The sequence below is a fragment of the Phacochoerus africanus genome, chromosome 3 (genome assembly GCF_016906955.1).
Source record: "Phacochoerus africanus isolate WHEZ1 chromosome 3, ROS_Pafr_v1, whole genome shotgun sequence".
NCBI classification, from domain to species: domain Eukaryota; kingdom Metazoa; phylum Chordata; class Mammalia; order Artiodactyla; family Suidae; genus Phacochoerus; species Phacochoerus africanus.
The window spans coordinates 15,075,909-15,101,128 of NC_062546.1; the positions used below are offsets into that span (position 1 = coordinate 15,075,909).

The following is a 25,220-nucleotide window of genomic DNA, read 5'->3' on the forward strand; positions in this document are numbered from 1 at the left end:
CTGGGAGGGTTCCCTTGCCCCTGAAGCCTGCGAGGGGCACTTCTTTTAGAATCACTGGGAGTCAGTAGGTCAGAACAAGAGAGTGCATTTTGACATCACCTAGACAAGTGGTTCCTAGCCTGGGTACTCATTATCTGGGATACCCAGCAAGCTGCTGCCCTGATCCCATCTCCAAGACATTCTCATTTGCTTTCCTGAAGGATTAGGACTAGACATTGTTTTTGTAAAAGCTCCCCAGGGCTGAGAAGCATTTTTGTAGAACAGAGGTCTCAACTTTGGCACATTTCCTCAAACCACTTGAGGAACTTCAAAAAACACTTATAATTGGGTCTGATTCTGGGATTCTGATTTAATTAATTGGTCTGGGATAAGGCTGGGCATCAGAATTCTAAAAGCTTCCAAGATAATCTCATGTGTAGCCTGATGTGAGAATCTGTGCCCTAGGCCAACTACTTCCTATTTCACAGAGGCAAAATGGAAGCCCAGAGATGGGAATGCATTTGTCCAAGGTCACACAGCAAATGCATGACTGCTGAGTGTTCCTTTTCTCACACTACAGGGCACCAGACTCCCTTATTTGTATCTCTGATCATTTGTTTCCATACACATGATCATCTCCTTTGATCCTTGTAACTTCTGGGGAGGCAGAGGGCAACCGTTACCCCCATCTTACAGGTGAGGATTGTCAAGGAACAGAGCTGTCCAGGTGACTTGCCCAAGGTAAAGGCCAGAACCTAGAATGTCCAGTTCCTGGCCCAGTGCTCCTTTAACCCCACCCATTGTCACATACAGGTTCTAGAATGAACATGTCAATGCTGTGAGGTGGGTTCCAGGTGTAAAAGGGAGGGACTATGAGGTGACATTCTAGAAGGGTGGAGAGGGTTGGACAGGAGGCAGACGACTGTTCCCTCACAAACAGGGGCTTTGGGGCAGCCATGTCCTACTTCACGTCTCCACCAACTCATCCAGGTCTTCTGCCTTCGGGCCACGGTGAGAGGGGGGAGCCCCGGAACTGGAGGGGGTACTGCAGCTTCCCCTGAGAACCTGCTTCCTGGTTCTGGGGAGGTGGAGGTTCTGCTGGGCATCCGGGGGCTGGTCTGGGAATCAGCCAGGAAAAAAACCCAAACATTTCAGAAGTCCTTGCCAGTAGCTACCCACTTGCTCATTCATTCATTCAACAAGCACATCTCCATCACCCACCTGCATTAGGGACAGACTGGGGGTGTGGATATGAGTAAAACCTGGGGTCCAACCACTGGACAGCCCTCTCGGGCTGCTCTGAAGTATCCCATTCCCAGCACTCTGCTCCCGTGCCCTGCCCCTCAGGGCCTCCTCCTCAAAGAGACCGAGAATAACACTCCATCCCACTCCTGTCTCTGCAGGTGAGGCTGCTTCTCCAGGCTCATCCCTTGGCCTCTATAGTCCTGCAGAGCCAGTGCTGGTGGCCTCTGGTGGACAAGGCCCACCGAGCCAGAAAGCTGAGCAGGTGACACCTGTTGCCCAGGCCTGGGGCCCGGCCCTGGCAGTGCTGGAAGCCAGGGGCTGCCCTGGGGGGGTTAGCTGGGAGCCAGTGCGGCGGAAGGACTACAGCCGATACTGTCACAAATCCCCCCAGGCGAGGCAGCCGGAGAGCTTGGGCTGGGAGAATGGCTGTTCCAGCAGAGCTCCCCATCTGGGCGGCCCCAGCAGGACCCAGCCCCTGCTGCTGTGCGGGCTGTCACCGGGTGCTCTGCCGATGCCCTCTGAGGTGGGGGGGAGGGAGACCCGCTCCCAGCCGGACATCTGCATCCTCACCCTGGCCATGATGATCGCCGGCATCCCTACTGTGCCCGTCCCAGGCCTAAGGGAAGAGGACCTGATCCGGGCGGCTCAAGCTTTCATGATGGCCCATCCGGAGCCGGAGGGGGCTGTGGAGGGGGCACGGTGGCAGCAGGTGAAGAGCCACACAGCCTTGGGGCCCAAGGCCCTAGTGAGATCCAGGAGGGGCCAGCCCCCCGGCTCCTGCTTGTAGCTGGATGAAATAGCACCAGACACAGAGGGTGGCTTCTCCGAATGGTTTTTGGGCAGACAGGGTTGGTGGTGCCTATGGCAGGGATGGGGATAGGGTGGTGGTTTGAGCCACTGTGGGCCCAGACCCCTGGGAATTTCCAGAAACTATGAAGCCAGGAGATAGGTCTTGTGAAAGTTACCTGAGGTAGGGGGCGCTGCTTGGAGCGCGGAGGCCTCTTTTGTACTGCTGTGGTTCTGGAGCAAAAGTCCCTGTCCGGAGCACTAGGCGCTGTGAACCCCCCTCTTGCCCTATGATTCTCGCCTGCCGGGGAAGGTGACGGGACCACAGGCAAGGAAGGAAAATGAACTCTTGTTTGAGCACCCACTGGGCATCAGGCCCGTCACATGGCCATTCTTCTTTCATCTTACCAACGCTGGGGGATCTCCATTTTTGCAGGAAAACAAACTGAGGTGTAGAGAGGTCACTTGCCTGCAGTCCCACAGCTGGTAAAAGGCAGAGCCAGGCAGGGAAGAAACCTGCATGTAGTGTCAGACTCCAAAGTCTCTTCTTTCTGCAGCCTTTCCTAAACTACCTTCTATAAGGCAAATAACTAGACAAGCGCTAGAATAGGCAACATTCAACTTTAATGACCTCCGGATGGGGTGGGGTGGGGGGTGGCGAGGCTGGGGGACTCTTCCCCTGTGGGTCAGATGTCATCTCATGACTGGGGCAGCTGTTACCAAACCCTAACCCTGACCTCTACCCAGTGTCTTTTAACTTTTATCTTGGAGCAGGGGTCACCTGTTTTTGTAAGGCCCTTGAGCCAAGAAGAGTTTTTGCCTTTTGGGAAGGTTGTTACAGAAAAAAACAAAACAAAACAGGGGCTTTCCGTTGTGACTCGGCAGGAACGAATCTGACTAGCATCCGTGAGGATGCAGGTTCAATTCCTGGCCTTGCTCAGTGGGTTACAGATCTGGCATTGCCATGAGCTGTGTTGTAGGTCGGAGACAGAGCTCAGATCCCGTGTTGCTGTGGCTGTGTAGCTCCAGTTAGACCGCATCTGGCTGGACCACAGATGCGGCAGCTGTAGCTCTGATTCGACCCCTAGCCTGGGAACTTCCATGTGCCGTGGGTGCAGTCCTGAAAAAAAAAAGAAAAAAAGAAAGAAAACCCAGCAAACAAAAACAAAGGACCAGAAATATACAACAGAGGCTGTACATGGCCAGCAAAGTCTAGACGATTTATCCTTGGGCCCTATACAAGAAATGTTTGCTGCCTCCTGTATTAAGGAACTAGACACTTTTTGGGTAGCAGGCTGCAGCGGGATAAAAGGCCTTGGTCCTTCTTCCCTGGAAGGAGAGACCGTGGAAGTACAACAGCGGGAAAGTGTATGAGCACCTCTGGGCACGGAGGGGATCAGAGCTGGACCTGCTCGTAAGGGCCGATCCAGCTGTCAGCCAGCTCCCGCAGGGTGCTGTACCGCCGTTCAAACTCCTCTTGGCTGCAGTGCTGCAGGAGCTGACCCACCTCCTCCGTGAGGAGGGCCACGGCCAAGTGCTTATCCAGGGTCTCACTCCACGCGCTGCCCAGGATGTCACTGAGACTGGCAGCACAGCCTGCCGTCCACTGAGCTGGCAGCATGTCGGGCTGAAGCACCTGGCGGCGGGCACTGAGCATGGCAAGGATGTGGCGGCAGGGCAGGTGAAAGGCCTGGTTAAAGTAGCAGCTGCAGCTGGCCGGGGGCTGGGGCTGCACCCTGTGGGTGTCCTCCAGGATCTGTATGTTCACCTTTTCTGAGCCAGAGCCAATGAGGTGCATGGATTTCTGGACCACGGCCAGCTCACCCAGGCAAAGCTGCGCTGCTGGCCCCGTGCAGATGGCATGAAGGGAGTGCTGGATACGGGCTTCTACCAACTGCTCCACTTTGGGGCTTTCGGCGCTGACGTCTGAGGGGGTGTGATCGCTCTGGGGACTCAGGCCCAGGCTGAAACTTGCCTGGTCCCCAGAGTTGTGCTGCATGTATCGTAGCAGCGCGGTCAGGCCTTTTTCCGCAGATGGGGTGGTGCCAAAGAACTGGCTGAGGATGCAGGTGGTGACCTCCAGGCCCTGGAAGTAGCGGCTGCTCTCGGCTGTGCTTCTCCAGCGGTGGGCCAGCCAGATGCGGTCATTGAGCAGCCAGTGCGAGTGCAGCTCGGGCAGCTGGGCTGGTGGGATGCAGGTGCTCAGGAGCGTATGCAGCTTCCTCAGGTTTCCTGCTGTGGCCGAGCACATTGTGCTCTGCAGGGAGCTCAGGAGCGCCCTCTCCACTGGCTGGTCTAGGGACAGCTGGTAGAACTTGCCCTGGAGGAACTTACAGATGTGGAAGGCGGAGAGCAGGACCTCAGCTGCGGGGAACTCCATAGCAAGGGTGGGCACTGGGAGGAAATGGGGATCCACCAGGATGGTACAGACTCTCTCCCATGCTGGGTTAAACTTCTTGAACACCTGGAACATGTGGGCCAAGCCCTCAGCATCCTCCTTGGCAGGAATGGCGAAGTAGACTGCCCGGGTAAGATGATCCTCCAGCTGCACCCGAGGTCCATCCACCAGGAAAGTATATAGCACCTTGCCCCTTGGGTTATAGGTCCGGTGGACAAATAAGATCTCAGGAAAGTGGGCAAAGACACTCTGCATGAAGCAGCTCTGATAGTGGAGGGTATCAAACTGGGCAGTCTTGCTAACCTGATAGAACAGCAGAGGTGGGCTTGGGTCCTCAATCAGGAGCTCATTCAGCATTGCCAGGGCCATGGGGGGGATGGGAGATGTCTAGATGCCAAGGTCCCAGTATTTTCTCTCTGAGGCTGCTGGACAGAAGGCTCCCAGCCTCTCAAGCTCCAACTATGTTGAGGCTGGAGGCTGGACTAACGTACCCAGATCTTGTTCCAAAGAGGGGCCTATGGAGAGGAATAGAGGTTTAAGGAGAGAGTGAGGGCTTGGCTTTTCAATTATTCATGCAGACAGTGTTTCATTGCTTACTCTGTATCAGCGCTGTTCTGGGGGAAACACAATGAACAAACAAGGATATATCAGATAATGAAGTTTACAAAAAGCAGAAGGCGGGGTAATAGAAAGTTGGAGGAGGGAGGGGCACTGTGGCCAAGCCTTCTCTAGAGGGTGAGAGGATGACTTGGAGCTGAGACCTAATTGATAAGACTGCAATGGAAAGATTTGGTGCCATGAAATTTAAACAAGTGTGAAAGCCGGAGCTGCCTTTTTTTTTTTTCCCCTTAAAAAGAGCATTTTGAATATCTGTATAGCACTTTATATTTCCAAATTACTTCTTGACCTCCATTCTTTCATTTGGTCCTGGTATATACAGGAGAACTGCAATTGCCCCAAACTTGTGTGATCTTGGGCAAGTCAACGGCCCCTCTGAGTCTCAATTCCTTCGACCATAAAACGAATTGAACAAATGTTCAGAGCCTCTCCTGCCTCTATGCAGATCCCTCTATTAACTGCAATACTTTGTTCAACTATTTCTTTTACTTAGCCCCCAAGCCAAAATGGGTTACTGTCCCATTTTACAGATGAGAAACTGAGGCAGAGGTTAAGTGAGTTGCCACCATTGCTCTGTAAGTAGCTGGAAGCTGAGTCTTTGGCTCAGGATCCTGACTGCTTTCCACCTGACTGCTTTGTACCTGAGGTTCAAACACCGAGGCAGAGAGGGGATACGTCCTGACCTCTCACCTCTAACCCGGCTGGGAGGATGTGGTTGTCTGACGTTCCTATTCGGAGTCTGGCTGGAGCCAGAAGAGAAGCCAACCTCCCACCCCTTTGGGAGCTGTGTCACGGTGACTGCGGTCACCAGCTGCCTCACACCTCCACCCCCTCAGAAATTACTCACCCACGGCTTGGCTCCGTCGCCATTTCTCCCTATTTGACCCTGCCTCTGACTCTGACTGACCTCTAGGTTCACCAACCGCGGCGCCAGATTCGCCGTGACTCAGGCCAATGCCCTGAGGCGTTCGCTCTCAGTCTTTGGCGCGCCGACCAATCGTAGCCTGGCAACTTGTGGGCGGGCGCTGTTACCAGCGTTACGAGGGGCTCGGCTGGAGGCAACCAATGAAAACCTGAAGACAGTAGCATCCAGGCGAGTCTGAGGCCTGAAGCCAAAACTCTGGAGCCTCTGGTCTGGGAAGACCTATACAATGGCGCGTTACTATGGAAACTCCCTCAGAGGCCAAAAAGAAAAAGGAAAATAAATGGTAGTGTGTCATGGGCTTTTTCTTTTTTTTCTGGTTAAATTCCAAGACCCCAGATGGGTAGAAATGGGCACCTCGGAGTTCCCCTTGTGGCGCAGCTGAGCGAATCTGACTAGGAACCATGAGGTTGCAGGTTATATCGCTGGCCTCGCTCAGTGGGTTGAGGATCCAGAGTTGCCATGAACTGTGGTGTAGGGTCGCAGACGCGGCTCGTATCCTGCGTTACTGTGCCTGTGGCTCCGATTGGACCCCTAGCCTGGGAACTTCCTTATGCCCGGGGTTCGGCCCCCCCAAAAAGAAAGGGGTGCCTAAGTAATTGCATTGTGTCTTCTGCCTTATGGGGAAACTGAGGCCCAGGTCTCAAATTCTGACTCTCCAACAGGAGTTAAGGGGCCCAATCTTTGAAACTGAGGAGATCCAGAGCTCCTTGAGACAGCTGAACTAATGGTGTTGCCCAGCCCAACCCCCTCCAGTGTTTTTACAGGAGAGATCCAGAATAGCGCTGTGGTTGTTTAAGGCCATTGTGATCCAGTGCAAGAATCAAGACTGCCTTGCCATCTTTTCACCTTGCCTCCCGGTGATGGCTCTTAGAAAGCAGGTGATTAAGACTACAAACTAGCAACAACAAAAGTAAGCGCTGCTGCTTAACACTGCATGGAATCTAAAGGGGCAACTGGAATTACAACAGGCCAACACACTAATTTTTAGAGATGAGGAAACTGGTCAAAAAAATTAGAGACTTGCCCACAGTATCCCAGCAAGCTGCCAGCAGTCCTGCTTTGGACTCAGGTTTCTTCTCTCTCAATCTCTTTGGCTTCTTCCTACTAGAATATGAGGCAGCCTGAAATTGATGCTGAAGGCTTGGCTGGAGGAAGAGGATGAAGTCAGGGGTGGAGTGCTAACCACTTAATTTGAGGGGTTAGGTTCTATTTGGCTCCACAACCCCCATTAGATTCCTTCCCTGTTCAAGCAGAACACAATTCCTCTGCTTATTTGATTTTATTTAAACAAAACAAAAACTTTAATATGAATAAAAATAGGTACAAATAGCAAATTCTTTGCAAAGAGCAGCAACAGCCAAGGATCACCCTCCTTCTCTTTGTCCCTGAAATCAGGCCCTTTTACCAGGTCTGTTTTATCTCACCGTATGCTGGGAGAGGGTTCCATCTCTATAAAGTGAATAAGATCTGATCTCAGGGGCTGAGGGACAAAGAGGAATGACCTTTCAGCATGGAGATAACTTTGGCCTTTAACAATGAAGGAGGCTTCCAAGGAAAGCCAAAGGGAGGGCAGAAAAGGGGAAGATTCAAAGGACTGTCACACAATGGGGCTCCTTTTCTTCCTCTTGTAACAATGTCTAACCCTACCTAGGAAGACATTGGTTAAAACACTGACCCCTAGCATGTCCTGCCAGCTTTGAGCTCTCAGATTTCCAAGGAGAGGGGTTTGTGGCCCAGTGCACCAGTGCAAATGCTTCAGTTGTGAATGGTGACTCCAGCAGGAGTGAGTCCCTCCCCTTCCTCCTGCTTTCCCCAGAGGAAAGGGAGGCGACCCACATCCTTGAAGTCCCCCGGCTGCTGACTGGGCTCAGACACCTGGCAGGGGGCCGCCCAGATGTCCACAATCTTTCGCAGGGTGGAACAGCGCTCTTCCAGCTCTGGCCCCTCGCTCTGCATCAGCAGGTTTGCTAGCTCCCTGCTTAGGTCCTGAATCATGTTGTTCCGTCCTTGCTTCCCAGGCTGGCCTGTGTTTGGGATCACGAAAGGGTCCTGGAGCTCCCCGCTGGGTCCGAGGAGGTGCTGGTACCTCTTCTGCCACCGGCGGCACACCATGGTTTCGCCCACGGGCTTCTGGCTGGTGTGCAGCAGGGCCAAAATGTGCCGGCACGGCAGGTGGTACCACTGCTGAAAGGAGCAGCTGCAGCTGCAGCCGTCTTTGCTCACCTGGTGGGAGTCCTCTAGCAGCTGCACATCCACAGAGGAGCCAGCCACGTCCACCAGATGTGTGGAGTTCTGCACCACCGCCCACTCATTGTGGCACAGCTTGTAGGCCAGATCGGAGCCACTCTGGCGTAAGGAGTCTAGCATGCCACCATGGGAGGGCTGCCCCTGGGGCTGCTGCTGCGGCACCTGTACCTGCTGTGGCTCTAGCTTTGCCTCTTGCCCGGGGAGCCTGGACAGGCTCCCCCAGCAGGTTCCGAATGCCTTCTTGGACTTTGGGGCCATGTTTGCTGACCGGGCTCTCTTTAACTTGGGGGGAGCGGTGGGCAAGTTCTTCAAGCCTTTGGTATTAAAGAAGTCTATGTAATCCACGAAGCGGAGGATGCAGTCCAGCAAGGACTGCTGTTCCCGGAAGAGGCTTGACACCTTGCTGGTGACGACATCCAGGCTGTCCATGTAGGTGTTACAGGCGTGCAGGCCCTTCCTGACGTGCATGTACCACAGCAGTTCACAGGAGAACCAGTGGGCCTGCAGGAAGCTGAAGAGCTGCTCGTCGAGCAGGGCTTGGGACATGTGGCAGAGATTTTGCAGGCTGGCCTCAGAAGTGACAAACACAGCCTCCCGCAGGGCTTCCTTCATGAGCCTTTTAAAGGACGGATCTGCTGAACTACGATGCAACTTCTTCTCCAAGAGGCGGGTGGTGTGGTAGATGGACAGGAGGATGCGGGCAGCAGGGAAGATCTCCTGCAGGATGGCCCGATGAGGGAAGGACGGGTCCACGAAGACCACCTTGACCTTGGGCCAATCGGAGTTGAACTCTGTGAAGATGCTCAGCATCTTGGCCACGGAGGTGGCTGTCTCGGCCTTGAGCACGGCAAAGTGCACCACTCGCCCCTCTCGTTCCTTGCTCTCCACCAAGAAAGCATAGAGGATGTGGCCCTGGGCATTTTCCACCCGGTGCAGCAAGAGGTTCTCTGGGAAGCGGATGAACAGGTCGCTCATTTTGCTGCTCTGGAAGCTGAGCCGGTCCAGGTCTTGGCTGCTGCCCACACTGAAGGAGGCCATGGAACCCACATCCACCTTAAGAAAGTTTCTCATCACTTTGGCTATCTTGGCCAGGTCAGAAGGAGTGAGGCCCTCCTGCTCTGGCTCTGAGGGTGCTTGGACCTTATCTGAGCAAAACGATGGTTCAACCGGGGACTTCTCAGCCGTGCCAAGGTCTGTTTTGATGGCAGGCTGTGCAGGCTGGGGTTTCTGCTGGCATGCTGTCTTCTGAGATTTGCCAGTGGCAGCTCCTTTAGGACCCGTGGTCTTGGAGTTAACGTGTATATGCCGTGTGTTGAGTTCACTGACACATAGTCTATCCAGCTTCTCATTGTACTGCAGGAGCAAGTATGCCGGGCACATGTCCGCCTCTGCTGTTCTCTTCCTGCTGTTTGACTGAGTCCGAATACAGACAAATTTCACCTGCACATACCTAGGGAAGGCAGAGGTGACAATGAAAAAGGTGCTGACCAACCCCTTTCTCTTATAAGACAGGCCCTGCAGAGACTCAGAGTAACTGATATGTTTCCTGGATGCCACAGTGCGGTACAGGATGTAGGAAAGGTTTATGTTCAATCTCCAGTCCTAAAGTATTCAGGACTTTAAGACTCCATGAAACTAAAACACTTTTTTTTCCTTTTTTTGGCTGCACCTGCAGCATATGGATGTGCCCAGGCCAGGGATCAAATTCCCCACAGCTGCAGCAATGCTGGATCCTTAACCCACTATACAGGGGATTGAACTGGTGCTCCACAGAGATAAGCTGGATCATTAGCCCACTGTACCACAGTGGCAACTCCTTTTTTTTTTTTTTTTCTTTTTTAGGGCCGCACCTACAGCATATGGAAGTTCCCAGGCTAGGGGTCAAATCAGAGCTACGGCCACTGGCCTACACCATAGCCTCAGCCGCGCCTACACCACGGCTCATGGCAATGCCACCGAGGGAGGCCAGGGATTGAACCCACATCCTCCTGGATCCTAGTCAGGTTCGTTTACCGCTGAGCCACAATGAGAACTCCCAGTGGGAACTCCTAAAACACACTTCATTTTCATCTCCAGCAATTTGAAGCCCCAGTTCCTTTTATTTAACTTCACTTTCGCATCTGTAGTTGTCAATGGTTCAATCTGAGACAAAGATACAAGGGGAAAAAATGGCTAAGAAGTAGCTGCAGAGCTGGTTACTCACTTCATTACTGCCTTTAAGGAGCCACTGCCTCTTGTGCAGCCTTCTTCCAGCAGGAAAGATAAAAGAGGCCCTCGGGGGTCAGGGTGTGCCTGGGCTTCCTCTCTAAGAAAAGCCTTGGTTATCTTTCATTTAAAGAAAGATGTCCACATCCTAATAGAGTGAGAAGGCCTGGGAGAGATGATCTTTGGGATCTGGCCAGCTTTGCCATTCTAGGCTGAAAGTGTGGTCAAAAGAGGACGGTAATTAAATTGAGTATCTGCTCTTTCCCCTTCCTATCATCATTCAAGCCATGCGTCGAGGCCCAGTCAGGTCCCACCTTCTCCTTTGAGGATGTCCTCAAGCCACAAGAACAGCTCCTTACTTGGGATTCATTGCATTTATTTAAAATAAAAGGCTTAGGAGTTCCGACTTCGTGGCTCAGCAGAAACGAATCTGACTGGTATCCATGAGGACACAAGTTCAATCCCTGGCCTCTCAATGAGTAAAGGATCTGGCGTTGCTGTGAGCTGTGTAGATCGCAGATGTGGCTCGGATCCCTCGTTGCTGTGGCTGTGATGTAGGCCCGTGGCTACAGCTCTGATTCGACCCCTAGCCTGGGAACCTCCATATGCCTCAGGTACGGCGCTAAAAAAGACAAAAATAAATAAATAAATAAATAAATAAATAAATAAATAAATAAAAGACTTAGCAGAATTTCTGGGTAGTAGTAGTAGTAAACAGTGGGGATGCTAGAAGCTGACTCTGCATTTGAATCCAGGTTCCACCACCCAGAAGCTGTTTGACCTTGAGCAAGTTACTTCACCTCTCTGTGTGCAGTTTCCTCGTCATAAAATGAAACTAATTAGGGTTGTTATGAGAATTAAATAAGCCACAGACATAATATTTAGCCCAGAGCCGGGTTCAGTCTTTCATTCATTCTAAATAAAAGTCATCTCCTGTTATCATAGCCCCTGGGCCTCGTGCCCTTCTCTTCGGCATTCATGTAGTGCCCTTCCAATTGGAAAGGGGCTGTCTGCAAATGGCAAGAGTATTCTGAGCACTTAACACAAATGCTATTGCTATTATATTTTGGGTTTTGTTTTCTGTTTTGTTTTTTCGCTCTTTAGGGCTGCACTCATGGCATATGGAAGTTCCCAGGCTAGGGGTCAAATTGGAGCTACAGCTGCCGGCCTCCTCCACAGCCATGGCAAGGTAGGATCTGAGCTGCATCTGCTACCCTCACCAGAGCTCACGGCAATCCCGGATTTCTAACCCGCTGATTGAGGCCAGGGACTGAACTGGCGTCCTCATGGATTATAGTCGGATTTGTCTCCACTGCGCCACAACAGCAACTCCCTAACACAAATGCTACTCCTTCAGCAGATGCTCATCAAAGATGTGCTGGATCAATGAATGACTCAGGGACCACAGCTGGGAGGGACGGGTCATAGGGAGTGTCCCAACCCAAAGGAGAGGGAAGGGGAAAATTCTCTCAGCCCCTGAAATGACACGACACAGCCTGGGCATCTCACCAACCCCCTTCCAAACACTCTAATCCAGCTGGTCCTGTCTGCTCATCCTGTGGGGCAAGCTTAGGAAAAATAGGACGTCAGGCCTGAAATAACAGGGTGGAGGGGCCTGAGGCTGAAAATGCCTGCACCTGCTGTGTGCACAGGGCCGGGGTGGCAACCTCACTGCTAGCTCAGGGAGCAGCCAGGTACTAAGGTGAGGCCAGTGAGGGGGAGCCTCTGCCTAATTCGCCCACATTATTTTCCACTGCCCCTGCCATCTTGTTCATTGCACCCTAGAAAGACAAACTGTCTACGGCTGCCTGTGTCCACTGCTGTGTCTCATCTCTCTGCCTTTGCTTACGCCGTCTGTCTGGAATGCCCTTCCCACCTGATCTTATCCCAGAGCTTCCTCAGCCTTCAGGACTCTCTGTGACCACCACCTCTCCCAGGTTGCCTTCCCAGAGCCCTCAGATTGGACCCTACCCTCTGCTGGCTCAATATCCTAGCATAGCTCACTGAATTATATTAACATTATGTGCTCATGATGCCTATTGTTAACCTAGTCCAAAAAAAAAAAAAAATACTGATGAGTGCCAAACATAAATCTTTCTGCCTTTCCTGGTTCTTAATGACTGAAGTCCTCAGGGTGGAGGCATTGGCAATCTTTTTAATTCCTCCTTCTCATGTCTATATCCAATATTTTAAGTCTTTTAAATCCTTTCCTACTGCTATGACATGTATTCAGGATTATTATATGCCAGGCCACAGTAAGCCCCTTACACGCATTGTTTTACATTAAGGGTTCTGTCTTCCACATTTTACAGATGGGGAAACAAGCTTAAAGAAGTTCTCAAGAGTCTGGGATTGCATCCTCCGGCTAAAACTGGAGAAGCGGAGATTTGAACTAAGCTTGCTTGGCTGCAGTTAACCATATGCTCCTGTTTTCTTTCAAATGATTTCTCCTTTCTCTGAATTCTCCTTCTTGTCATCCTTGACTTGGCCCTCAACACTTTGATTTTTCAGGTCCAATAACTTCCTTAAAGATCTTTCCACAAGCAGTGTGGCGAAGGGGAAAGCTGCGCCCGCGTGAGGGAGCTGGGCTGGCGCTCCTGGAGGCCACGTGCTGAGGACAGGACTGGGGAAGGCAGGGTCCGGACCCCCTGGGAGAGCCCAGAAGTCTGCAGACCTTCAGCTGGGTCAGGTTACAGGGCTAGTCTCCGAAAGGCAGAGACTTCTCAGCTGCTGGTAGCAGTTTAGGACTTAAGAGGGCTAAGGCAGCATCCTGCTAGCTGGAAGTCCTCAGAACTGGCTTTAGAACTCTGGTAACAGGTCTTAAAAATCCTGGTATTATACTGTTTTGTTTTTATTTAGTGGATTTAATCATTTGCGAAGTTCCTAGCCTTAGTCAGTCTCACAGAGGCATTTAATGGCAATCCATTTTGTGTTCATTTAAGGCATTCAAGATTTTAGGATTTGCATTCTCAGGCCCTACCCAGAGAACTCAAAAAAAAAAGAAAAAAAAATCTCTAAACAAACTGTCCTTGTTGGCATCATGCATTCCAACTTAACAGGTACAAGATTGAAGCCTCTGTTATTTTTTTCCTGCTTCCTTTAATCTTTTATATTGAGATATAACTTACATACAGTGAAAATGCACAAATCTTTTGTAAGAATTCTTTGAGTGCTATAGTAATTTTTTGGATTTTTTTTTTTGGTGAAGGAAGCCCCCAAACTCTCAGCATGCGGAAGTTCCTGGGCCAGGGATCAAACCTGTGCCACAGCAGCAACCCAAGCCACTGCAGTGAAAACGCCTGATCCTTAACCTGCTGCACCACATGGGAACTCCATTACTGTAGTAATTTTAATCTGTACTTCTTTTTAAAATTTTTTAGCTTTTTTTAGGGCTACACCTGCAGCATATGGAAGTTCCCAGGCTAGGGGTCACCAGATCTGAGCTGCATCTATGACCTACGCCACAGCTCACAGCAATGCCAGATCCTTAACCCACTGAGCGAGACCAGGAATTGAACACACGTCCTCATGGATACTAGTTGGGTTCCAAACCTGCTGAATTCCCCCAGTCCTTTGTTTAATTTCAAACATGTACTAAATCCTACTATGTACCAAACACTATGCTCACTATGTTAGTTGCTCAGAAGGCTAAAGCGACAAATCAGTTTCTCAGAGACTGGTGAGCATAGACTATTACATGGGTGGCCAGTAAAGTCAAAATTAAGTTAATGATCAACTTTACTTCAATTAAAAAAAAAATTGGAGTTCCCATCTTGGTTCAGTGGTAATGAACTCAGCTAGTATCCATGATGACGCGGATTCAATCCCTGACCTTGCTCACTGGGTTAAGGATTTGGCATTGCTCTGAGCTATGGTGTAGGTCGCAGATATGGCTTGGATTTGGCGTCTCTGTGGCTGTAGCATAGGCTGGCAGCTACAGCTCCGACTGGACCCCAAGCCTGGGGACTTTCATATGCCATGAGTGCAGCCCTAAAAAGATAGAAAGACAGACAGAAAGAAAGGGATAGAGTGGTTAAATAGAGGTACAAGCAATATACTTATAAGTGAATGAAGAGTGATTCTCCCTGTCTGTGGGGATTAGAAGAGACCTAAAGCTTTTTATTAATTTCACATAAGGTTTGTGTCCTTGTTGTATGCAAATTGCACCTTGAGCAATGAACAGAATTTTTCATGGCGGAGGTTATGTTGTCTAAAATGGCGGAGTAAAGCCATTTTAGACAACATAACCTGAGTTAGGAACAAGACTCTGGAGCCTTGAAGATCTGAGTTTAAATTCCAGCTTTACCACTCAGCTTTGTGAACTGGGACAAGTCACTTTACTTCCTCTCAGCCCTCTAATTCCTTACCTATAAATATAGAAATAACAAGAGTACCTGCTCTATGAATAATCAGTAGCTGATTTAAGAAAAATCAGTACCACTAAAAGTCAATTCATTTAAAAAGGATGTAGCAGACAGAGAAAGATAAATACTGTATAATATCCCCTTACATGAAAAAATGCAACTAGTGAATAAAATTAAAAAGAAACCAATTCAGCTATGGAGAACAAACTAGTGGTTACAATGGGAAGTGCAGGGGGAGCGGCAATATAGAGGTAGGGTATATATAAAATGAGCTACAAGGATAGACAGTACAACATGGGGAATATAGCCAATATTTTATAAGTATAAATGGAGTAAAACCTTTAAAAATTATGAACTGGAACTTACATAATATTGTATATCACCTATTCTTCAATTTATTTTATTTTTTGCTTTTCAGGGCTGCACCTGTGGCATATGGACGTTCCCAGGCTAGGGGTTGAACTGGAGCTGCAGCTACCAGCCTACACCACAGCCACAGCAATGTCAGATCGTTAACCCACTGAACGAGGCCAGGGATTGAACCAGCATCCTCACGGATCCTAGTCAGGTTCATTAGCACTGAGCCACAGCTGGAACTCCCTATTCTTCAATTAAAAAAAAAAAAAATGGCTGTGGCAGGACCTGTTGGTAGCCGATACAACACCCCTTAAGCCCCCTCTTCCTTCCTAACCGAAGGCTATTTTACTCAGGGTGCCATTTTTCCCCAAAAGAGCCAAGTGCTTCAGAGCTAATCTAAGCCAATTATGGTAACCTCATTAGCAATGGCCATGGATACCAGCCCAATTCTGCACAAAGAAACATGAGAGGAAATCTGCAGGAAACCAAGGCAGGCTGTTTCTTCTGGATGTGATGCCTACATTTGTGCCATGTGGCGAGCCATCTGAGGGCACAGCTTAGAGTTGAGGATGGCAGAGTAGAAATAAGGGGAAAGCCTGGGATGCTGAAATAATCACCTTCTCTGGGCTAAGAATAAGGCATTTTTTTTTCTTTTTAGGGCTGCACCCATGGCATGTGTAAGTTCCTAGCCTGTGGGTTGAATCAGAGCTTTAGTTACAGGCCTATGCCACAGCCACAGCAATGCCAGATCTGAGCCACATCTGCAATCTACACCACAGCTCAAAGCAATGCCAGATCCTTAACCCACTGAGTGAGGCTGGGGATTGAACCCGAATCTTCATGGGTACTAGTTGGTTCTTAACCACTGAGCCACAACGGGAACTCCAGAAGGCATTTTGAGTCTGGGTTTTCAGTTTGTTACAGCCAAAAATGTCTCCAGAAACCACATTTCATAGGAAATAGTAAGAAATAAGATTTGAATGGATCTTAAAAAATGAGACTAAGGGGAGTTTCCACCGTGGCGCAGTGCAAACGAATCCGACTGGTATCCATGAGGATGCTGGTTTGATCCCTGGCCTCGCTCAGTGGGATAATGATCCAGTATTGCCATTAGCTGTGGTGTAGGCCACATGGCTTGGATCCTGTGTTGCTGTGGCTGTGGTATAGGCCAGCAGCTGCAGCTCCAATTTGACCTCTAGCCTGGGAACCACCATATGCCACAGGTGTGGCCCTTAAAAAAAAAAAAAAAAAGAGAGAGAGACTAAGGGAGTTCCCTGGTGGTCTAGGTGTTAGGACTTGGCACTTACACCACTGTGGCCTGGGTTCAATCCCTGGTCTGAGAACTGAGATCCCACATCAAGCAGCCGCATGCTACTGTCAAAAAAAAAAAAAAAAAGAGACTAAAATTATTAAACAAAATTTAAGAGGTTTTTTTGGGCTGCAACTGTGGCATGTGAAAGTTCCTGGGCCAGGGATCGAACTTGTGACACAACTGTGGCAACACCGGATCTTTAATCCACAGCACCACATCAGAACTTTCAAAATGTAAGTTATGATGGCAGCTACCTGCCAATTCTTAGGCTAATCAAAGAAGGACTTAAATTGTCAACTTTTTTTTTTCTGGTATATTGTCTCCAAACACTCTTGATACTTGATTTCCTGTCTCATTTTTATGATACAGTAAAGGTCAATTTTACCAAAATATTCCTGGACTTTAATCCCAAGGGCCTAATTTAATTTTTTGCTATGCAAATCCTTTGCTTTTCAAGTTTGTATCATATCATCCTTGTTGATTTCCCTTCTTCATTTGTCAGCTGGCATAAGGCTGAGATGATGTAAGGATTTCTCTATCATTACTTTCAGGGACTTCACCAAGTCCTAGTGCTCTTGGAACACGTACAATTTCAATCTGCAACCATGCAGAAGTTCCCAGGCCAGGGATCCAATCCACGCTACAGCAACTACCCAAGCCACAGCAGAGGCAACACCAGGTCCTTAACCCACCAAGCCACCAGGGAACTCCCACAGTTTTATTTGCATTATATGATCAATGTTTACCACACCTGTTCATCAGCCAGAAACTAACTACCAAAGATGTTGATGGAACTGGTGGGGATAAGCAGGAAGGAATGACTAAGTAGTGACTACTTTTATTTTTATTAAAAATTTTTTTATTTCTTTTTCAGCCTCGCCCACATCATATGGAAGTTCCCAGGCCAGGGACTGAATCCACAGCTGCAGCAATGCCGGGTCTTTAACCCACTGTGCTGGGCCAGGGATAGAGCCAGTGTCTCCAGAGAGACAAACGGGATCATTAACCCACTGTGCCACAGTGGGAACTCCCAGTAGTGACTACCTTTATTTTTATTTGTTTGTCTCTTTTTTGAGGGCTGAACCTGTGGCACATGGAGGTTCCCAGGCTAGGGGGTCACATAGGAGCTGTAGTTGCCGACCTGATCTGAGCCATGTCTATGACCTATATACCACAGCCACAGCAACACCAGATCCTCAACCCACTGAGGAGGCCAGGGATCAAACCCACAACCTCATGGTTACTAGTCAGGTTCATTAACCACTGAGCTGCGATGGGAACTCCCAGTAGTGGCTAACTTTAAAGGTAGCTAGTTTGTTAGCAAGATTTTTGCCTTCCTACAGTTTGGTCACTATGGATACATGGAAAAGGAAAACTCAGATAACAAGGGCTTAGTTCAAAGGGTGTGATGAGGATTAAATCAAACAATGGGTGTAAAGTGTCTGGAATGTGTCTGGAATGTCTTGCAAGAAGTGTTCAAAAAACGGCAGCTATTAAACTGAACAGCAATGGAGACTTCAGAATACTTCACTGACTGTTTGAAGACTATCAGTCACTCCCCACCAAGATATAACAAAAAGAAAAAACAGGAGTTCCTGTTGTGGCTCAGAGGTAATGAACCAGACTAGGATCCACGAGGACACAGGTTCGAGATCCCTTGCCTCACTCAGTGGGTTAAGGATCTGGCATTGCTGTGAGCTGTGGTGTAGGTCACAGACGGGGCTCTGATCCGGAGTTGCTGTGGCTGTGGTGTAGGCTGGCAGCTGCAGCTCTGATTCAACCCCTAGCCTGGGAATTTCCATCTGCTGCCAGTGCAGCCCTAAAAAGACAAAAAAAAAAAAAAAAGAAAAACACACCAGTTAGATATAAAAATATGGGATGGGAAACTGGGCATAAAAATCACAGAATCTCCCAGTTGATATGGGCTTTTGGTTATTTAGTACTAATGCCTACCACACATTTCTCTGACACTTTCCATCAGGTGAGACTGACCGCTATGCTTCAGCTACTCCATGTTGTTAGGTGGTAACTGGACAAAATGAAACACAAAGCTTCAAGACAAAAATACCTGGAGAAACTGTTAAATCGTAACAACATAACTTTATCTTCCCTGTTTCTTCCTCTATCACAAACCTGTGCTCAAAATAGAATATGCTAAAAATAGAAACTACCCCTTTCTCTCTGTAACTATTGGCTCCCTAAAAGGTGGGAAGCATGAGTTCCCTCTGCTCAGCCTCCCTGTCACTCTGTTGGTGGATAAACCTGCTTGAGATCTCATTGCTCCAGTTTCTGCCTCCTTCTTCCCCTCTGGTTTCTAACACATGTACTTCATTTAATCTTCACCACACCCTCCTTTTACCTAAGAAGAAACTATGTCACAGAGTTTAAAAGTCTTGCCTTAAAGCCTGTCTTTCTGACTTCAGAGCTCTCAGGTGTAACTGATACTCCAGCTTTTCCCTGAGCTTCAAGGAGTTGCAAACCTTTACATCAGCCACAGCCATTCCTATAACATTTGCATCAGTATTTTCAAATGGTTTCCTTCAAACCAGCTCACTTTACCAAGGATCTTTAAATGTAGATATTAACACAAATACTCAATATTCAAATCATCTCGCCTGACCAACAGGAGGATGCATATCTGGTTGCAGGAAACACTGTGGGCTGCTAAACGAGCTCCTGAAAACACTTCCCCACCCCCTGCTCCAGCCCCACTGGAGCAATGCTCATCCCACACATCCATACATAACTCAAAAAGCCCAAGGCAGTGTGCTCTGCACAGAGCCGGGATCCAACCCACCATCCAAGGGCATCCTTTATAACTTCCCAACAAGCGGTCATCCTGTCTGGGCTAAAGGCTTGAGCTGCTCAGAATTCACTTCCTGGCCAATTAGCTCAGCACAGGATTGTCCACAAGGGTAGAGACCACAGTTCACTCATTTTTTAAGCCCAGCTCAATGCTTGGGGATAAACATGTTTACTTTTTATTTTTTTGGCTGCGCCCGCAACGTATGTAAGCTCCCCCGCCAGGGATCGAACTCGTACCACATCAGTGACAACCATGGATCCTTAACTCGCTAGGCCACCAGTGAACTCCATAATAATGTTCACCTCTTAACCAGAAGCTTGTTGAATGAATAAATACTGGAAAGCTGCTACGACTCAGTGGTTAAGTAGGGCAGTTAAAAGCTCTGGCAATAAACAGGCTGGGTCTGATCTTCAGTTCTAACACCTAATCTCTTTCTTGGAGTGCCTTGAAATCTTACCCCATTCCCTGCTCCTACTTGCCCCCTCCTTTCTGCCCATTTTCCTTGGCTGTAACTGTACCAAAAGTCTGCAGACTTCCCTGACTCCCCCCAGGTGATTTTTGGGGGTGAGGGTGCTTTTTTGTAACAAGCTATCTTGTGCTTCCAAGTCCTGACTAGCTCAGGCCCTGCTCCTGGCTCCCCTTTACTGTCTCTGATCTCTCTCCTCCCTTTAGCTCAAGCACCTGGAACTTGGGGTCCGGGGTGAAACAGCCTTAAAGAGAGTTCCCTTCGTGGCTCAGCCATTAATGAACCCAACTAGGATCCATGAGGATGCAGGTTCGATCCCTGGCCTCACTCAGGGGATTAAGTATCTGATGTTGCCATGAGCTGCGGTGTAGGTCACAGATGCAGCTTGGATCCAGTGTTGCCATGAGCTGTGGTGTAGACCAGCAGTTGCAGCTCTGATTCGACCTCTAGCCTGGGAACCTCCATATGCTGCAGGTGCAGCCTTAAAAAGCAAAAAAACCAAAACAACAACAAAGAGTTACATAATGAAACATGGAAGCTTCATGTACAGCAGACAGGGACAGGTAGAACTAGCAGTTCTTTCTCTCTCTTTTTTTTGTGGTCTTCCTAGGGCTGCATCCACAGCACATGGAGGTTCCCAGGCCAGGGGTCTAATTGGAGCTGTTGCTGCCAGCATACACAGCCACAGCAACTCGGGAACTGAACTAGCAGTTCTCTTAACATTCAACTTCTCCTGGCTGTTTCCCCATCTGCACAATAGTATTATTATAATAGCAGTGATACTTAATATTTTCCATGTACTAGGCCCTGTGGTAAACTTTATATGTATTAACTCATTTAATGGGAATAACAAAACTGACTTCTGACAAGGAGATTCAGAGGGCCAAGTCAGAGAGTGAGGGTGAATGGGCTTTGTAAACTAGCGCCAAGGAATTTTTTTTTTTTTTTTAGGGCCGCACACACTCGTGGCATATAAAGCTCCCAGGCTAGGGGTCCAATCAGAGCTGCAGCTGTCAGCCTACACCAGGGCCACAGCAACGCTTGATCCTTAACCTATTGAGCAAGGCCGGGGATCGAACCTGTGTCCTCATGGATACTAGTTGGGTTAGTTACCGCTGGGCCACAACGGAACTCCCAGCTGTTTTTTCCTAAGAGAGAGACTGCACTGGTATTACAAACCAGCCAATTCCTCCCTTCTACCCACCAGACTGTTTCCCTGTCATTCTCCGCCCCCCCAGCACCTAGACTTTTCTGTTGGAGTTCTTACTACTGTTTTAAAGAAATCATTATTTCTGTGACTAGAGTTTAGTATTTGTCTTCCTGACCGGAGGGGCAGCTCCAAGAGAGCAGGGACTCAACTTATCTTTTTCAACACTGTCTCCAGACACTAGCAAGGATTATGTTTTCAGTTAACAGTTGCCAAAATGAATTAAAGGGTCCATACAATGGACTAAGTAACATGGAATAAGTTCCAAAGTATATAAATAAGAAAAGGTACAAAATGATATGTATAAAAAATATGCAGCCACTTGTGCTAAAAAAAAAAAAAAAGATGTAAGCGGGGAGTTACTGCTGTGGCTCAGCGGTAATGAACCCAACTGGTATCCATGAAGATGCAGCTTCGATCCCTGGCCTCCTTCAGTAGGTTAAGGATCCGGCATTGCTGCAAGCTGTGGTGTAGGTTGAGGATGAGGCTTGGATCCGGCACTGCTGTGGCTGTGGTGTAGGCTCCAGCTGCAACTCTGAATCAACCCCTAGCCTGGGAACTTCCATATGCCCTAAAAAAAAAAAAAAAAAAAGATGTACCAGGGACATCTGTACCAAGGTACCAGAGTACCCTGGAGGCCTAGCGGCTAAGGGACCAGGTGTTGTCACTGCTGTGGTGCAGGTTTGATCCCTGGCCCTGGAACTTCCACATGGAGCAGTGGGAAAGAGAATTGGAGGGACTCAGCTAACAGGTTAGAATTTGGGATTAGTTTTATTTTGTTTTTGCAGGTTGAACAATTTTACTTGATTTTAACTTTTCTTTTTATGGCCACAACTGCAGCATATGGAAAATCCCAGGCTGGGGGCTGAATCAGAGCTACAGCTGCTGGTCTATACCACAGCCACAGCAACACAGGATCGGAGCTGCATCTGTGACCTACACCACAGCTCATGGCAATGCTGGATCCTTAACCCACTGAGTGAGGACAGGGATCGAACTCCTATCTTCATGGATCCTAGTCAGGTTCATTACCACTGAGCCACAAGGGGAACTCCTGAATAATTTTAAAAAATGAATTTCTTTTTTGTTTTTGTGCCTTTTTCTAGGGCCACTCCCTGCGGCACATGGAGGTTCCCAGGCCAGGGGTCTAATCAGAACTGTAGCCGCCAGCATACACCACAGCCACAGCCACACCAGATCTGAGCCACGTCTGCAACCCACACCATAGCTCACGGCAATGCCAGATCCTTAACCCACTGACCAAGGCCAGGGATCAAACCTGCAACCTCATGGTTCCTAATCGGATTCGCTAACCACTGAGCCACGATGAGAACTCTCTTAAAAAATGAATTTTTTTGAGTGGCTAATATATAGTAATTTAATTTTTTTGAAATTTAAAAAATTACATAAAAAGGTCAGTGTCCTTTCCACTGTGTGAGAGACAACTGCTGTTACTTTCCTGAGATACTCTGAGCCTAAACAAACATACCCTGTGTGTACATAGGCATCGAGGCTTTTTTTGTTTTGTTTGCCACACCAATGGCATGTGGAAGTTTCTTTGAATATTACAACAATTTAAAGAAAAACGTTAAGTAAATTGTAGTTCAGGATATATGGTGATGAGAGGATCGTATATAAAATACCTGAGGAGTTCCCATTGTGGCGCAGTGGTTAGCGAATCCAACTAGGAACCATGAGGTTGCGGGTTCGATCCCCGGCTTTGCTCAGTGGGTTAAGGATCCAGTGTTGCCAAGTGACCTGTGGTGTAGGTTGCAGACGCAGCTCGGATCCCACGTTGCTGTGGCTGTGGTGTAGGCCGGTGGCTATAGCTCCGATTAGATCCCTAGCCTGGGAACCTCCATATGCTGTGGGAGCGGCCCTAGAAAAAGGCAAAAGACAAAAAATAAAAAAAATAATAAAATAAAATAAAATACCTGACATTTTGAGGAAAAGTGAGCTAAGATAAGTGGATGGGCAAGATTATTCTAACTAGTAGATATGGTTAAGTGCAGGACCAGGAAGCTGCAGTTTGGGAGGGGGGCTGAATGTGGTGTAGACCCAGTGTGGATGGAGCACACAGTGCAAGATGGAGAGGTCAGAAGGGTCAGAGGTCAGAAAGGTCAGATGATCTGGCAAGCCAGGTTAATATAGTCCTGGACTTAAACTTGAGGGCAGCAGGAGGCTCCTATACTCTATCTGGCTTAGAGTGCAAGCAGCTTGAGAGCAGGGCATTTTTTGATTCTTTCACTGCTTAGAAGATGCTACCAGCATAAATTAAAGTCCAAACACTTCACAATGGTACCCAAAGACTTTTTTTTTTTTTCTTTTTCCTTTTGGCCACACCTGCACCATGCAGAAGTTCCTGGGCTAGGGAGCAAACTTGAGCCACAGTAGTGACAACACTGGATCCTCTACCTGATGAGCTACCAGGGAACTCTCTAAAGATCATTTAGGTAACATGCAAGTGACATGATCTCCTGTAAGCATGGCATGCCACACTATCTCAGACATGCTACTTCTTTCACCTATTTGTGCCTTTGCTCCACAGCTCCTTCTGGTCAAGTGATCCTCCTGTGTTACTCGGTAACTAACCATTCGACTTCTACACTAGCCCTTTGCATTCATCCACAGCCCAGCAGAAACCATTACTTCCAGTGTGAAGCCGTTCCCCTCTTCCCAGGCACTTGTCACTTCTTCCTCTGCACACTGCTTTTAAAGCGTTTATCACATACCAGTCAGGTTACCCGAATCGCTGTGCCATCTCAAGCTCTTTGACGGCAGGTTTCGTTACTGGCTCCTCTACATTGTCTGTACGAGCAGAACCCTGGACCTCAGACTGGGGGAAAAAACACAGCCTGCTCCCTACATAGGGAACTTTGACCAAATGTCTCAACCCAGAAGTCTCAAACTCAGATATAGTTTGATTCTCAGAGTTGGCCCACATAGGGTGTGTTCAGATTTGAATTTTCAATTTTTAAAAAGTGGACAAACTCACGGAAAGCCTGGATTTCTGACTCCATTTGCCCTAAATCTAGGAACAATGGCTCATTTTCACATGGCAACCATCAGCTGAAGTTGATCAAACAGGGCCTGTGCTCCATTTTGCCCAATTCACACGTCTGTTCTCCCTAGCACAAAGACCTGGTTTTGGTTGTTCTTCCCTCATTGTTTTTCTTATGGTTAAATTAAAAGTTAAACTTTCTTACACTAGGCTGTTTCACCTGAGTCCTGAAGGCAATTGAGTGTTCAACCATTAGCTTAGCCTCCAAGTCTGTTTTCTTATCTGCCAAATGAGAAAAATAACCTTTGCCTATAATTTTCAGTACAGCTCTGCAGGGTAACACGGATACCAAACAGAGAATGCTGCTTGGACCATGGGAAAGTGTTTGAAAAACACGATTTTTAAACCTCAGGAGCTCAAGAACCATTTACAGAATGAATGAATCAATGAATGAATGATGAATGAACGAACAAACAAACGAACCAACAATTGATCAGTATTACTGCTTTGTAAAGAGAAGACTGATGAAGAAAACTCTGGCCACGGCGTTTTTATCCATTTGTGAAAGCCATACTTTGTGTCTGGGATACGGCAGGTGCTTGAAAAATGGGACAAACTGCCGTCACTATGAATTCCAGAAAAGCTGTGCATGAAGGAGTGAGTGAAGGTGAAGTGGGCAAGAGTTACGCCTGTGAAGGTTTAGCACTTTTCACCAGGCACACAGCAGGTGCTCAATGAGTGCCTGTGGAATGCTCAGAGACAGGGGCCCAGCTGCACTCCCTCCTCCAAGCCGCCCTCCAGAGGACCATCCGGCCTCCTCCCCACCCTCCTGCCCCGCCCTTACAGGATGTCCTCGCGGATGGAGGTGCCATGGTTGAGGTTGTGGAAGCGGACGGAGACGCAGTCCCTGAGAATGAAGGAGCACCTGTTCTCCTTTTTGTAGGCGCTGAAGCACTCCTTGAAGTCCTCGTAGGTCTTGAAGCAGCTGCCTAGCTCCATGGCCACCCCCTCAGCCCACAACAGGGGCTGGCCCCAAGATCCACAGGGGTCAGAGGTCACACTGTGAGGTTTCTACAGACTGGAGTGGGCCCAGGAGGCCTTAAGGGTCGGCCCGGGTCGGGTGGCCTGTTACGGAGCTCAGGAGAAGCCCTCAGCTCGGGAGGACCTGGGTGCGCTGGGGGGCGTCTCTGCTACTGACAGAAGGGAAATGACACTCAGCCCTTATTATCCATTCCCGGGGCTCCGCCCCATCACTGACACATCCAATCAGCACCAGCCTCTCAGACTGGCACTCACTTTTTCCA

The 25,220-nt window shown here is 48.7% G+C and overlaps 3 protein-coding genes across 4 annotated transcripts; 1 reads left to right on the plus strand and 2 right to left on the minus strand.

Moving 5' to 3' along the window:
• The first annotated feature begins 134 nt into the window (after positions 1-134).
• On the plus strand, positions 135-2,031 carry SPATA25 (spermatogenesis associated 25). The gene is made up of 2 exons (XM_047770995.1): positions 135-990; positions 1,383-2,031. Exons 1-2 carry the CDS (start codon positions 936-938, stop codon positions 2,009-2,011), a joined length of 684 nt encoding a protein of 227 aa, XP_047626951.1. The 5' UTR covers positions 135-935; the 3' UTR covers positions 2,012-2,031.
• Positions 2,032-3,209: 1,178 nt separating this feature from the next.
• ZSWIM1 (zinc finger SWIM-type containing 1) lies at positions 3,210-6,125 on the minus strand. 2 transcript variants are annotated; one of them, XM_047770997.1, is made up of 3 exons: positions 5,874-5,888; positions 5,006-5,022; positions 3,210-4,923 (listed from the first exon to the last, which is right to left on the minus strand). In XM_047770997.1, the coding sequence occupies exon 3, from the start codon at positions 4,775-4,777 to the stop codon at positions 3,407-3,409; it is 1,371 nt and encodes a 456-aa protein (XP_047626953.1). In that variant the 5' UTR covers positions 4,778-4,923; positions 5,006-5,022; positions 5,874-5,888; the 3' UTR covers positions 3,210-3,406. The 2 variants fall into 2 exon arrangements, with proteins under 2 accessions (XP_047626953.1, XP_047626952.1); XM_047770996.1 differs by lacking the exon at positions 5,006-5,022 and having other exon boundaries at positions 5,874-6,125.
• Positions 6,126-7,219: 1,094 nt separating this feature from the next.
• On the minus strand, positions 7,220-25,118 carry ZSWIM3 (zinc finger SWIM-type containing 3). Its single transcript, XM_047770998.1, has 2 exons — positions 24,761-25,118; positions 7,220-9,648 (listed from the first exon to the last, which is right to left on the minus strand). Exons 1-2 carry the CDS (start codon positions 24,913-24,915, stop codon positions 7,707-7,709), a joined length of 2,097 nt encoding a protein of 698 aa, XP_047626954.1. The 5' UTR covers positions 24,916-25,118; the 3' UTR covers positions 7,220-7,706.
• Between the last annotated feature and the right edge of the window lie 102 nt (positions 25,119-25,220).